General features: G+C 39.5%; 1 protein-coding gene and 1 pseudogene across 5 annotated transcripts in view; both read right to left on the reverse strand.

Annotated features, from left to right (window-relative positions):
• LOC145486084 (uncharacterized) overlaps positions 1–6,093 on the reverse strand; it is a 13,999-nt gene extending 7,906 nt beyond the window's left edge. For 2 of the 5 annotated variants that reach the window (XM_081464815.1, XM_081464796.1), the window contains exons 1-5: positions 4,557–6,093; positions 2,210–2,383; positions 1,787–1,960; positions 1,362–1,535; positions 938–1,111 (exon numbers count right to left, since the gene is read on the reverse strand). In XM_081464815.1, coding sequence (XP_081320941.1) covers positions 938–1,111; positions 1,362–1,535; positions 1,787–1,960; positions 2,210–2,383; positions 4,557–5,289 — 1,429 coding nt within the window. In that variant the 5' untranslated portion in view covers positions 5,290–6,093. The remainder of the gene's footprint in view (positions 1–937; positions 1,112–1,361; positions 1,536–1,786; positions 1,961–2,209; positions 2,384–4,556) is intronic. The other 3 variants (XM_081464801.1, XM_081464809.1, XM_081464817.1) reach the window with 3 other exon arrangements.
• Positions 6,094–7,666: 1,573 nt separating this feature from the next.
• LOC145482690 (integrase/recombinase xerD homolog) lies at positions 7,667–8,794 on the reverse strand (annotated as a pseudogene).
• Positions 8,795–14,251: the final 5,457 nt, after the last annotated feature.

Below are 14,251 nucleotides of genomic sequence, written 5' to 3' on the forward strand. Positions count from 1 at the left end.
CCAAAATCGTCCAGTGAATGGCACTAAATGTCTTGCTTCACACAGCTGCATTCAACTACTTCAGGAATCTCAGGCAATGCTTGGAAGTCCTTGGGACCTCTTCAGTAATATTATAAAATTATCAAAATGTTTCAGAAATTTGGGTAATATGGATACAAAAATCACACACATTTGACTTAAGGAAAGTTGGCAGGTATATCTGGTGGATGAAATGTCTTTAAATTAATGATTCCTCTGATCAGCATGCATAAGATCTGCAAACTGGGCAACTTGGAAATCAATTTCATCATAACTAGCGGTAGGTAAGCTTTATATATTTGGCATTTAAGGGATTTAATATGCCACACTGTGCAAGTCAGACAACTGTAAAACCAAGCTACAATGAGTGACAAAAGTGTTGAGACACTTTGCAGTAAAATGCAAGCATCTTCGAAACATTTCCCTCCCCTCTTCCGGTGTTCCCACTCCCCCAACAACGCTTATTTTTCTATTTCTGTCTTTACCAAAATTGCTACTAATCTCACAATCCAATTAGCTAATTTGGAATTGTCGATAAGAGTCCGGGCAACACTGCTCATGTCAATGTGTCACACTCTTGGTCACGCTCTGAAAAAAACATTTTCTTGGATGTTGATATCGTGGTAAAGAACAAATCGAATGTGGTTTAACATTGTCTGTACTCTTCTCAACAACGATAATTATGCGTCATCACAGTGGTCAAAATTCACAAGACGCAGCCAAGTGAGTCCACAACATTTTGACCACTGTGATGATGCATACCATTGTCAATAAGAGTACAGACAACACTAAACCACATTCGATTTGTTAAAAAGACTGCACAAATCACAGCACCTACACAACATATAATCAGGAGGCCGGGGGTATCAGATAATTAACGTTAGATGGAAATGAAATAGTTAAGAATACTTTTTCTTACCTTCGTCAACATGCTGCCCATTTCTGGACTGGTCTGAGACTCTAGAAATGTTCCCGCTTCTATTTTGGGTTCCATTAGAGTTGTTTGGAGGTGTTTCCAAGGGCTCTGTTGTGATGCTTGCTTCTGTATGCACAACTGAATCAACTTGTTCATTGATAGTAACCAAGGCTTCCCCTAATAAAAATTATAGTATTTTAATCACACCCAAACTATATACAGTTTACAGTGGAACCAGATTTTAATGCTTAATAAAATAATTCTTCAAGTGAGCATTGCCTCTGTCTTTTTCTGTCATGTGTTGACATTTCTTCGTTAAAAAGACTGCACGAATCACAGCACCTACACAACATATAATCGGGAGGTCGCGGGTATCAGATAATTAATGTTAGATGCAAATGAAATAGTTAAGAACACTTTTTCTTACCTTCGTCAACATGCTGCCCATTTCTGGACTGGTCTGAGACTCTAGAAACGTTCCCGCTTCTATTTTGGGTTCCATTAGAGTTGTTTGGAGGCGTTTCTAAGGGCTCTGCTGTGATGTTTGGCTCCGTATGCACAACTGAATCAACTTGTTCACTGATAGTAACTAAGGCTTCCCCTAATAAAAATCATAATATTTTAATCACACCCAAACTATATATAGTTTACAGTGGAACCAGATTTTAATGCTTAATAGAATAATTCTTCGAGTGAGCATTGCCTCTGTCTTTTTCTGTCATGTGTTGACATTTCTTCGTTAAAAAGACTGCACAAATCACAGCACCTACACAACATATAAGTGGGAGGCTGGGGATATGAGATAGTTAATGTTAGATGCAAATGAAATAGTTAAGAATATTTTTTTCTTACCTTCGTCAACATGCTGCCCATTTCTGGACTGGTCTGAGACTCTAGAAATGTTCCCGTTTCTATTTTGGGTTCCATTAGAGTTGTTTGGAGGTGTTTCTAAGGACTCTGTTGTGATGCTTGGCTCCGTATGCACAACTGAATCAACTTGTTCACTGATAGTAACTAAGGCTTCCCCTAATAAGAATTATAATATTTTAATCACACCCAAACTATATACAGTTTACAGTGGAACCAGATTTTAATGCTCAATAAAATAATTCTTCCTATGAGGATTGCCTCTCTCTTTTTCTGTCATGTGTTGACATTTCTTCATTAAAAAGACTGCACAAATCACAGCACCTACACAACATATAATCGGGGGGCTGCTGTTATCAGATAATTAATGTTAGATGCAAATGAAATAGTTAAGAATACTTTTCTTACCTTCGTCAACATGCTGCCCATTTCTGGATTGGTCCGAGACTCTAGAAATGTTCCTGCTTCTATTTTGGGTTCCATTAGAGTTGTTTGGAGGTGTTTCTAAGGGCTCTGCTGTGATGCTTGGCTCTGTATGCACAAATGAATCAACTTGTTCACTGATAGTAACTAAGGCTTCTCCTAATAAAAATTATAGTATTTTAATCACACCCAAACTATATACAGTTTACAGTGGAACCAGATTTTAATGCGTAATAAAATAATTCTTCCAATGAGGATTGCCTCTGTCTTTTTCTGTCATGTGTTGACATTTCTTCATTAAAAAGACTGCACAATATCACAGCACCTACACAACGTATAAGTGGGAGGCCGGGGGTATCAGATAATTAATGTTAGATGCAAAATTTCATGAAATAGTTAAGAATATTTTTTCTTACCTTTTTTCCTACCTTTGGTTCCATATGCACAACTGATAAAAATTATAATATTTTTATCACACCCAAACTATATACAGTTTACAGTGGAACCAGATTTTAACGCTTAATAAAATAATTCTTCCAATGAGGATTGCCTCTGTCTTTTTCTGTTATGTGTTGACATTTCTTCGTTATACCAGTTTACATTATATATGTTTGGTCTTCTGGACTGTGTTTGCTATAAAAGGATTTTGTTATATCAACGGTCGTTAGATTGAGGTCTTGTTCCATGTATTTTACTGTAACTTTGGGTGCCCTGAAGAATATTGTTTGTTATCCAGAGGACTTTGTAATATAGAAGTTGGTTAAATCAAGGTTTCACTGTGGTTGACTGACTAACTGCAAATTGGAAATAAAACAAACTGAAGTAAACTAACAGATAAAGACCTACATGTAGCTATTCCAGTAAGAAATTGTTAAAGGACTTTAAAAGTGGCTCTAGTCAATTACCGTAAACACTGGCGTATAAGCCACACTCGCAGATAAGCCACACCCCGAGTTTGGCAACTTAAATTTTGGAAAAAGAAATTTGGAAAGAAATTAAAATAAATCAAAAGTGGAGTCTTGAGAAAGATGTCTTACACATACATGCATTGTTTCTTCAAGTTTCTTGAACGTGTCAACCCGTGTATTAACTCACTAAAACAGAGAATACTAAAACTCTTACCTATAATTTTAGTGCTGAGATAGTATGAAAATCCGATTTAGACATAAATCTGTCTCTGGTATTTTTAATCCAGTATTTTTCATTCCTGTCCATTTCTCAGTAGAATTTACATACAACAACATGAATGTTTCGGTTCGTTCATTTGTAGCTTAGTAACCAGGCAGGTTTAGTAGTGAAGAAACGGTTGGCGGCCATCGGCGACACCGTAAACAACTTTGTGGCGGAATGGAGATTCCCTATCGAGTGACGTTCAGCTACTTAAGAAAGGCAACATTAAACCGATTAAAAGCTTTTGTAACGAAGAAGGTTTAATGGATGTTTAATATGAACAAAAACGTCTCTTTTAAGAGCTGCCAAACTTGCAAAAGCAATGATCAATGCACATTGTGGTACAGTTTTCTGAAGTTCTTATTATTTTGCTACACAGGTCTATACAGACTGTCGTCTGCAGTCTTCATTTTACCCCCTGATCTGCAGACTGCTGTCTACAGTCCGTAGTCTGTGTTTCACACTGACCGATTTGCCCCATTAATGTCACCTGGGTTTATGTGGTGCTAAGAAATAAAAACTATGTCAAACTGCATTAAACTGGATCGGAGACATTAATTAATTAATTAATTAATTAATTAATTAATTAATTAATGAAATACAAAGGTGTTATGTACAGTCATGACTCTGTTTAGTACCCTAATTAAATGAGAGGAAGCCAGTGGCAGATCCAGACCTTGAGCTAAGAGGGGGAGGGGCAGTTTTGTTTTGCTTGCCTTGCCAGGTTTTGTTCCTTCTGTGATTTCTTCCTTTTTCTCCCAAAATCAGGGGAAAGGGAGGGTCAGGCTCCTTCCCTTGATCTGCCACTGGAAGCTAACTGGAATCATTACAGCATCATATGTGCTTAACCCCCCACAAAATGTCATCAGCCCTGAACTACAGGGCCCGGTTGTTCAAAGCCCGATTAAGCTAACCCAGGATTAGCAAGAATTCTGATTTCAGTTTTGCAACTTTTCGGTGAGGTTTTCTGTTTATATTGTTTGTCCTTCAGTTTTGAGCTTGAGTACTCTCAAACTACACAAAACATAAGCAGTGTAGAACAAAAATTGTTACTTCGGTTAAATTTTAATCCTGGGTTAGCGTTAACAAGCGTTAACCGGCTTTCGAACAACCCGGCCCAGACCAACAGTTAAGTTTACACAGTGCACTTGAACTTATTCACCTGGACGAAAATTTGCATCCAAGTTTTCCTTTGACAACCAAATAGGTAGGGAAGTATCTGAAGTGGAAGAAAATACTCCAACCGCATTCCACTTTGTGGCAACCTTTCGTAAAATGGCAGCTCCAGGAGGAACGTCATGGCCTCGTAAGTTACGAACAACATACTGTCCGTGAGAATCTCGAGTGAGTTCGTGCAGTTTCACGCCAAATGAAGTTGAACTTGCATAATCAGCTACCATATAACAACACAAACCATTGGCAAATGTATCGTCTCTGGTATTTACATTGTTGAATGACTCAACTTCAAAAGGGCGATACGTCAAAATGCTGCATGTGTTCTTCCCAAACAAACCATGACGGAACAAAGAGGAATTCGGGTCCAGCAGAATCAAAGCCAGTCCAGAAGGATACGGCAAAATCTCGTCATCAACAACAGCGCCATGCAGTTTAATTGTCTTCAACTTTGATCCTGATTTTACAAAGTCCACGCGGTAGTTCTTGACATCGAAGTCCCCTTCGAAGACTTCCTTAGTTGTCACGATAAAGTACTCACTCTTCCACTTTGGATCAATTTGGTGTTTGATCAGGCTTCCAGAACCGACTGTTTGATAACCATGATTTCCTATACGTTTCTGAATCCGGCAGATTCCGCTTTCGCCTTTTCTCTCATTTCTTTCCACTTCTTTCTTGAGTGTTTGTCCTTCAAATACCCCCCTGGCCACACTCGTACTCATATTCAAACACTGCTACAACGCCTCGTCCCCAGATATACCTATTCAAGGTATTACCGGAAGTTGCATGAAAGCGAGGCTTAGGGTCAATTGACACGTCTTGCGCAAATCTCAAAGTGGAGAACGACAGACCACACCACTTGACAACAAACGATATTCCGTATTTGTTCGTTGAAGATAAAGAAGATATAGGTACATGAACAGTATGACAGTTAAAGTTTTGGTCGAAGTGTGTTACCGGCCAGCGTTCTGACATGTTAACCTTACTTACTCAGGTGGCCCAAGCTCATGATGCGAGGAGTGTTCTGATCTTTTTTTCTTCTTTTTCCTTTTACTTTTTAGCGAACGTTCAGCGAAAAGTGACATATAGAACTCTAAAAGGGCGGAGTTCGACGCGCTAAGCAATGGGCTTACTGCGTCTTATATATACCTCTTACTAACCGAGCTCGAGGTTCGTACTTTAGGTTACGGACCGAGTTTTTTCCACTTCGATTTGTGGTCCAAGCGCGAAGACCACAAATCGAAGGGGAAAAAACGAGGATCCGTAACTTACAGTACGGACCGAGAAGACGAGGTTCAGATATTTATTATATCTCTACTGTGTGTCTGAACGGCCAGGGAACGATTTCTATTTACGCGGAACGGCTTCAAATTTCTAACGCACGTCGAAAGCAAAACCAATCAGTTTGAAATCGTTGTTAGTCGTTAACACAATTTAAAGTAAAAGAAAGTTTTAAACTCTTACTTGCTATAAAAGTTTCGAACACTTATCGATAAATCACGAAACATTTTAGGAACAAAAGCAAACAGCGTTAAATTTTAGCGGGCTGTACAATGTTATATGCTAGCTCCAGTCTCATGTGGGGGCAAAATTTGATTTATTTAATGAATTAATGAGGCCATTTTTGGCCGAGTGATCACTGCGTTCTTTCAAACTACTGAATTGCCCGAAAAACACTCAAAAAACAACGTTCTAAAAAATGGTTTGATAAAGACTGTTTGTTTTTGAGAAGGACTGTAACTGAGTTATCTAACAAAAAGCGTAACAACCCTTACGATGAAAATCTAAGACAAAAATACCATAAAGACGGTAAATTTTTAAAAAAGCTCATTAAATTTAATAAAACTAAACTACTTAACTCAGAAATCTATAACCTAGTGAAACACAAAAGGAATCAAAAAATTTGGAGTTATCTGAAATCAATAAACGGAAATGGTCAGAGTTATAACTCCATTGAGTTTGAAGTGCTCATCGATAAACTTTATAATCATTTTAAAGAACTTACACTAGGAACCAAAGCCCTCTTCCTTGTCTTCATCCCATATATCTGTTATAAAAAAAAAAACAAATAACTATTTAGACGACCCTTTTTCTTTACATGAAATTGAATTCAAACCACAATAAAACTACAAAAGTCTGAGAAAGGCCCTGGTCCCGACAGAATACGAAACGAAGTACTTAAAATGGGTCCGCCTCATTAAAAACTTCAGCTTGCAAACTCTTTAACCTTATTCTCACTGGCGGTTTCTTCCCCAGTAGCTGGTGCAAAACAGGAGACAAACCAGATCCCTAAAAATTATAGGGGAATCTGCATTAACAGTTGCAAGGAAACTCTTTTCCGCTGTACTCAATAAGAGACTGAAAAATTAAGTACACGATCAACATATTTTACACCATGCGCAAATTGGCTTCATTCCTAATCATCGCACAACTGATCACATCTTCACCCTCCGAGCTTTGATTGACAAATTCGTCACTCATACAACCAAAGGTAAGCTTTATACCGTTTCGTGGACTTTAAAAAGGCTTTTGATTCAACATGGCACGACGGTGTACTCTACAAATTGCTCAAATACAAAATTGGAGGAAAATTTTATGACCTGTTCGAAACTCTTTATTCAAAAACAAAATGCTCCGTCAAACATGGTGATCAAAGGAGCAAATTTTTTGACTATGGAAATGGTGTCAGACAAGGCTGCATTCTGTCTCCTACGCTTTTCAATCTTTATTTTAAATGAAATCCCTTTTCCTCTTGATGAACAAGACACAGATCCTATAGTATTACCAAATGGTTCTTCTGCACTCACCTAATCTATAGAACGACATACAGCAAAACAGCAGTTCATGGAGAATATTGGATTATGGCCTGAGAGTAACGCCATAACGGCACTTTATTAAAGCACATACTAATAACGTCTACAAAAAGAGAAATTGAAAATGTAAACTAGAGAAAGCCGTGCCAGGGGGGCCAGAAACAACCTACCCTAAAAAACCCTGTGGGAAAAACGGATAGGAAATCTGGGGCGGGCCAGGCACGACTTTAGTCCCCCGCCGAGACTACTAATTAAATAACTTATCGTAAACAAACGAAATCCGAAACTAAAGAGCAATAGATCGAGCAACTTTTAAGCGATCATTAACAGTGTGCTTAATGTATCTGTTCTTTGAAATGGTACATTTCCAGCCGGGGTGCATGTCCAGCAGATCAGCAGAAATACTCCTACACGCAGGATTTGAAGCGGCGCCAGACTTGATACTATGAGTGCCGTAACTAGCAATGTCATCTACAAATGGTTTAACGTATTTCCTAAATTCCTCTCTAAGCGTCGTGTATGAAACGCCTTTAGTAGCATGACAATACTTCTTAGACTTAGATTTAACAATTTGTCTAACGAGGGGTGAAGATGACTCACTAGATGAAGGAAGAAGCTTGAGTAACATCTCGGTAATAGAAACCGGGCAAGTAGCCTTATGAGACCTTGCTAGGAGGGATGTATGCCCCTCCCTATACTGATCATTCTTGCGTTTCGGAATGAAAACTGACATGCATTCACTGCAAATAGAGACATCTTTAACAGACAAATTACGAATTTCGTCCATACGGTAAAACCCAGCGAAGCCAACCAAGAGAATGAAAAGAAAACGAATAACAGCGAGAGAACTATTAGAAATATAATGATCAGCGATCCTACAAACTGTGTCGACGGATAAGGGTTCTTTGGGCTGAACGGGACGTGCAAGTTTTCTTCTCGCACCCTCTAAGGATGACTTAACAAGGGGGTGACTAGTAGGGCATTCTACTATCCCGGCCAGACTATGACCCCACTTAATGCCGTAAAGAACTGACTCTATAGAAGATATCACCGTATTATTACTAACTGAAATTACAGTAAGCTCGCTAATAAAGAGCGCGACATGCAGAGGCCTTGCTGGAATAACTTAAACGCCAATCTTAGAAGCTGCCTATTGACGCCACTTCAGCCAGCCAGATCTGTATTTCTGCACGGTGGAAGGAGCCCTGGACTCCAACTGTAAATGGAGAAGGTTTGGGACAAGCCTACGCAACGATGGATCGACCAGAGAATTTGCATCACGCCAAATCCCCGATTGCAGAACGTCTTCAAGAAATAAAATAAAATAAAATAAGAGTGAACAAAAAGTAAAGGTAGAATAACATAAAAAAGGAGATACACAATACAAACAGAAATAAGAAGCCATCAAAACCATCAAAACGGCCCAAGAGATACTGCCAAATCAGGCAAAACACAATAAAATAGGAAACGCGGCATAAAAACAATTTAGCCCAAAACACGTACGGTCAAAACGACGATGCCAAATCAGGCAAAAGGTGCAAAACAAACGGGGGTCAAACTACTGACCAAAATGACACTGCCAAATCAGGCAAAACGTCCGCAACGAGGCTAAACTAAAAGATCAGCAATGACAAGCTGAGGAGTAGAGCTGAAAGAAAAGAGACGTGCATGGTAAACAAGGATGACAAAAGCTCACCTAAAATCTACCCGTAAGGCTAACATTCTGAATCTCGGGCAACCACTGAAGACCGAGGGACGCGCCTTGTAAATTTGTCTCTGGCCGGGACCTTCCAACAAGAGGTCTTCTATACAAGGAAGCTCAAACACTCCCTTAACAAAAGACTTGAACTGGGAAGAGCTGTCATGCAAAAGGAGCCTAAAATAGGCCGAAGGCCACTGTGGGACGATCAAAGTACCGTAACCAGAGCACGACGAGAGAGCTCTCACGGGAGGGCAGACCCAATTGTTCTCGTCTCGCCAATCCTGGGCCAAGGCGTCAACGCCGCTGCAGCCGGGGGAGGCAAATTTAGAATTGAACCTTGGAACCTGGGCGTTGTAATGCGACGCAAACCGATCGATTGTGTGAGGGCCCCATTTGGCGTCAATCACTCGAAATACGGAAGGATTGACGGACCAGTCATCTTTGTCAACAAATCTGCTGAGAAGATCTGCCCTTTCATTAAGCGACCTTGGGATCCATTGCGCTTCCAGAACGATGCTGTTAACAAGACAGAGATTAAAAATTTCCATAGCCAGAGCCTGGAGATTAATTTTGGAGCTTCCGATAGCAACAATTCTGGCGGCGCCCTGATTATCAGTAAAGATTTTAACTCTCTTGTGTTTCAATTGAGCAACGTAGGAAAGCAACACGAAATAAATAGCTTTCAGTTCGCGGAACGTGGAACTTTGGCTGATATTCTCGGGTTCCTATATGTCGCTGACAACGGTGCTGTCTAGAGAAGCTGAAAAACCGCCGAAAGCTACATCACTTGCATCGGAAAACACAACGGTATGGGTCGCTAATGGTGGCCTTATAGAATAACCGTTGAAGCAATCGATGTTGCAGTACCAAAATTTGAGCTCAAGTAGAAGACTGGGATAAAAATGAATGGTGTTGTCCCATGCTGACCTGGTTTCAATGGCGAAGTACAACTGCCTGGTCAAAAGACGAGAAATCGGGCCGACTGCCAAAGCAACTGAAATGATAGTACCAGCGATTCTCGCTAACTAACGGAATGAAGAGTACCCCGCCTGAATCGCAGAATCCAACAGGCCCTTAAGTTTGGAAACTTTCTTCTCTGGAATTCGGAATGACAATGAAATAGAATCGATCACGAAACCGAGCCACTCGCCAATTTGCATTGGGGTCCAGTGCGACTTTTCCTCGTTACAAAGAAGACCAGATGAAGAAAGCTCTTTGCGCTGAATTAAGCTTGCTGCCGTGGCGGAACACTTATCTGGTTGACTACCGAAACCGTCGTCTAGATAAATGAAACTGGTGTGCCTCATAGAACGCCAGCGTCTAACTAACGGGCGCATCAACTTAATGAAACAAAAGCAGGCACTACTGAGGCCGAAAGGAAGAACTGCAAAGGTAAAATATCTAACAACGCCGGAAAAAGGCCAGGCAAAACCGAGATACTTTTGGTGATCAAGACAAATATCAACATGATGGTAGCCGGACTTAAGGTCCCACGTGAAAAACCAGTGTCCTTCATCCAGAACTTGGGATAGCGAGCGCAAGTCTTCGTATTTGAATCTGGGTTTAACTAAACAATTGTTAACGTGCCTAAGATCAATAACGAGACGCAACTTCTTTCCTTTCGCGACTGTTAAAGGATTCACACAGAACGGAGGAACGACATGCTCAACAATACAACCATTACTAAGAAGCTCGGCAATTGCTTCGGCCACAAATTCTGGATGTTGAAGCGCAGATCTGTTGCTCTTTAGAAAGCACTGTGAGGGATACTGGGCAAATGGTAACCTGTAACCACGCCTAATCATGTCAAGGACAAAATCTGCAGCATCTAATGTTTCAACCCAGAAGTTAAGCGAGGACTTCAAGCGACCTTTGACGCCTTTAACACTAAATTCGTCGTTACAGGAAGATAACAAATGTAAAAAATCGCACTCAACTTGCTGAGTATCAGCATTATCAGTGGTCAACGAACCGCCATCTAGTCAATCACGGCGAGCGTTACTCTTTGAAGTGTTCGCAGGTTTCGTGCATGTCAAACTCAAAGGACCGAAATCTCCACACTGAAAAAAGGGAAACACACAACAGCATGAAAATAAAATCCACAACATAAAAATAAAAGGACAGTGGAGTAGCGTGTGGCGTTAGCAGACCCGAAGGAAGATTACTAACTGACAACAGCTATATATACGACACGCAGTTAACGCGTATTGCGTAACTGAAACACCTAATTGTATAACACAATAAGAATACCAAATACAGACCGTGCAGAAAACAAATATCTGCTAAACTACGTACCGCAGATATTTTGATATTCTTTAATTGTCTATTATATACAGATGATCTAATACTCATATCCCACTCTATTGAAGTCAACCATCCAACACGCCACACTAGTATGCTTTAATCGAAGCCACGAACTGTACAATTTACAGTCAAACTAAGTGAAGCGTACCCCTCAATGAATTGATTATTTGAATATTGAACCTGCTAATCGTTTCAAGAATGCAATGAATACTGAACTCATTAGTCATTTCAAAAATCAATAATAAACTGATTGTTTTGAACATTAAACCCATTAGCCGTATTCTTGGAACGAGTAGCGGGTTCAACTCGTAATAAGAACATATCTTCCATACATACAAATTTAGATAGACAAGCAAGTCGCACACGCGATAGCTGAAGGGTCTACATAAAATTTACGGATTGGTAGCGCAGTTGTACTTTTGCCAGTCTTGAAGTGAATTGAATGAGCATTGTATGAGCGCTGAAATATACAGTTTACAGTAGTGATAATGAAGTCAGAGTACGATTCATTTGCAGTTTTCAGTTTTTTATGAAGTTTTGGAAATGTGCTGTTTTATATTTTCTGTCAACAAAGAGTGGTGGTGATTAAACAATCGATAATCGTTTTGTCAGGATAAAGACAATACGAATGTTCATTGATGACAAGTATACGGTTAACAACAAATTAATTTTCTGTGAGGTAATTAGCGTTGCCAAATACCTTTAAAGATAATAAGGTGTCGATTTCAGAGAGAGAAACTTGTACTTTGCAGCTCTCCTTTGCTGTTTGTAGGATCAGCGGGGTGCTTTTAATTTCAGCTTTTAAACGAAGATTTGGGGGTAGATTTTGGTTTATACAGTGTCGGATAAATTTGCGCTCACGGGCAAACTCATAATAACATATCTTCGATACATACAATTTTAGATAGACAAGCGGGTCGCACACGCGATATGACAAGTCAAGAAAAAATGATTTTCTCTTGGACAAGTATGGTTAAAACAACGAATTAATTTCCGGTGAGGTAATTAGCTTTGCCAAATATCTTTAAAGATAATAAGGTGTTGATTTCACAGAGAGGAACTTTTCAGCGGAGTGCTTTTTATTTGGGTTGGTACATTTAACTGACCCCTAACACATGAATTAACAAGATGGACCTGGTAAATGAACTACTTGAATGAACCACCAATGGACTACCCTAAATGTAAACCCCTAAAATTTCTAACCTAAAAGTTTAAGAATCAGTTTGTCTGCTCGTGTTCCAATCTTCTAAGGACAATTTTTAAACGTCATCGCTTCTGCATGCATTGCGTGCCGTTTATTTCCTGAAGTAGTCAGTAATTTGTGACATCTTGACGTTGTTATGTATTCCACACTCTTGTTGAAGTCGTTGTCCAAAGACGTTGAATGATCATACAGGCTAACCGAGCAGCAGAATTGCACAAATCGCCCGGGAAAATCTAATTTTGGTCTAGACGCCCGCGGTGATGATGTGATGGCGTGACCGCCGTCGGGAGATTAGTGATTTCCCGGCTTTAAAATTTTGCCGCCAGAATGTGTCTATGACCCTTGTCTATTTCCGGTAATTGGCAAAAAAGAATAAATAAAAAATAAATGTCAAAACTATTTTCGAGATTCAACTCGCAGTTTACTTTTATTAAAAATATACACATATCTATTGATTTTTTTTTATTATGAAAATTCCGACCGATTTCCGTAAAACGGTGGAAACCGGTATGGATCCGCGCCTGCTTGTTTACAGTCTATCGAACTTTATCTCTGGCAATCTTTGTTAACCTTTCCTTTGTGTACTTTTGCAGTGAAAAAGCTGGTTCACGCGTCAAATGGACGGGATAAACCTTCAGATACGGAAGGTACAGGAAACCTGAAAAATAACAGTTTAATAAGATAGAAAAACACCAAAGACATAATGATAAACCATAAAGGAACAAGGATGGCTAAGGATGGAGAAGATTAACACGGATTGCAAACGATGAATTTGAAAAATTGAGGCTAAACTTTTCAATATGCGCAAACCGTGACTGAGCTCCTTTAAATAAGCTTAAATTTGGCTATTTCCGTAAAAAAAAATCACAAGAAATTATGAGAACTAAAGAAAATGTTAAAAAGAAACCGAACAAATGGCAAGATTTAAATTCTACAAAGAAACTGAATTCTAGATATAGAAGCGCTAAATTAAAAAACCGTAGTGCAGCACGTTCTTTCCAGCGAACTTCGTCCGCAGGAATTTTTACCGTCAAAATGAAAAATGTTGGTTGTATCGACGGTTAGATTTTCATGCGATTGCGTAAGCTTATTCATTGTCAGAGAAAAGTTTTTCTTCCAAAGACATTTTCCAAAGACGTGAAAAAGAGGTAAGAAAACTGAGTATGCGTCATAATTTGCGCGCGCATAAATTTCGTCATTATTAAAGTTGAATTATGACGCAACTGTAATTACTTAGCTGGACCAAAAGTACGTTTTACGACGCTTCACCGCGGCGTTCTTGTCTGTGAGATTTTCGACAGTTAGAGGCCAATTTCGTTATATTATAAAATAGCAACAAAATCAATAGCTCACAGAATCGCTAAAGTCCTTCCCAAATTAATAAATGAAGACCAAACTGGCTATGTCAAGGCCCGCTACATAGGACAGAATATTAGACTCATCAATGACATCATGAAGATAACTGAGCTGGAAAACATTCCCGGCATGGCGATTTTTATTGACTTTAAATAAGCCTTCGACACCGTTGACTGGAACTTCCTTTTTAAGACCTTGGAGGCTTTAAATTTCGGCCCTCAGTTACAACAGTGGATTCGAACCTTTTACGCTGACTGTTCAAGCTGTGTAACAAATAATGGTTACGCCTCCGCTTTCTTTAATCT

Source organism: Orbicella franksi, chromosome 1, assembly GCF_964199315.1.
Source record: "Orbicella franksi chromosome 1, jaOrbFran1.1, whole genome shotgun sequence".
NCBI classification, from domain to species: domain Eukaryota; kingdom Metazoa; phylum Cnidaria; class Anthozoa; order Scleractinia; family Merulinidae; genus Orbicella; species Orbicella franksi.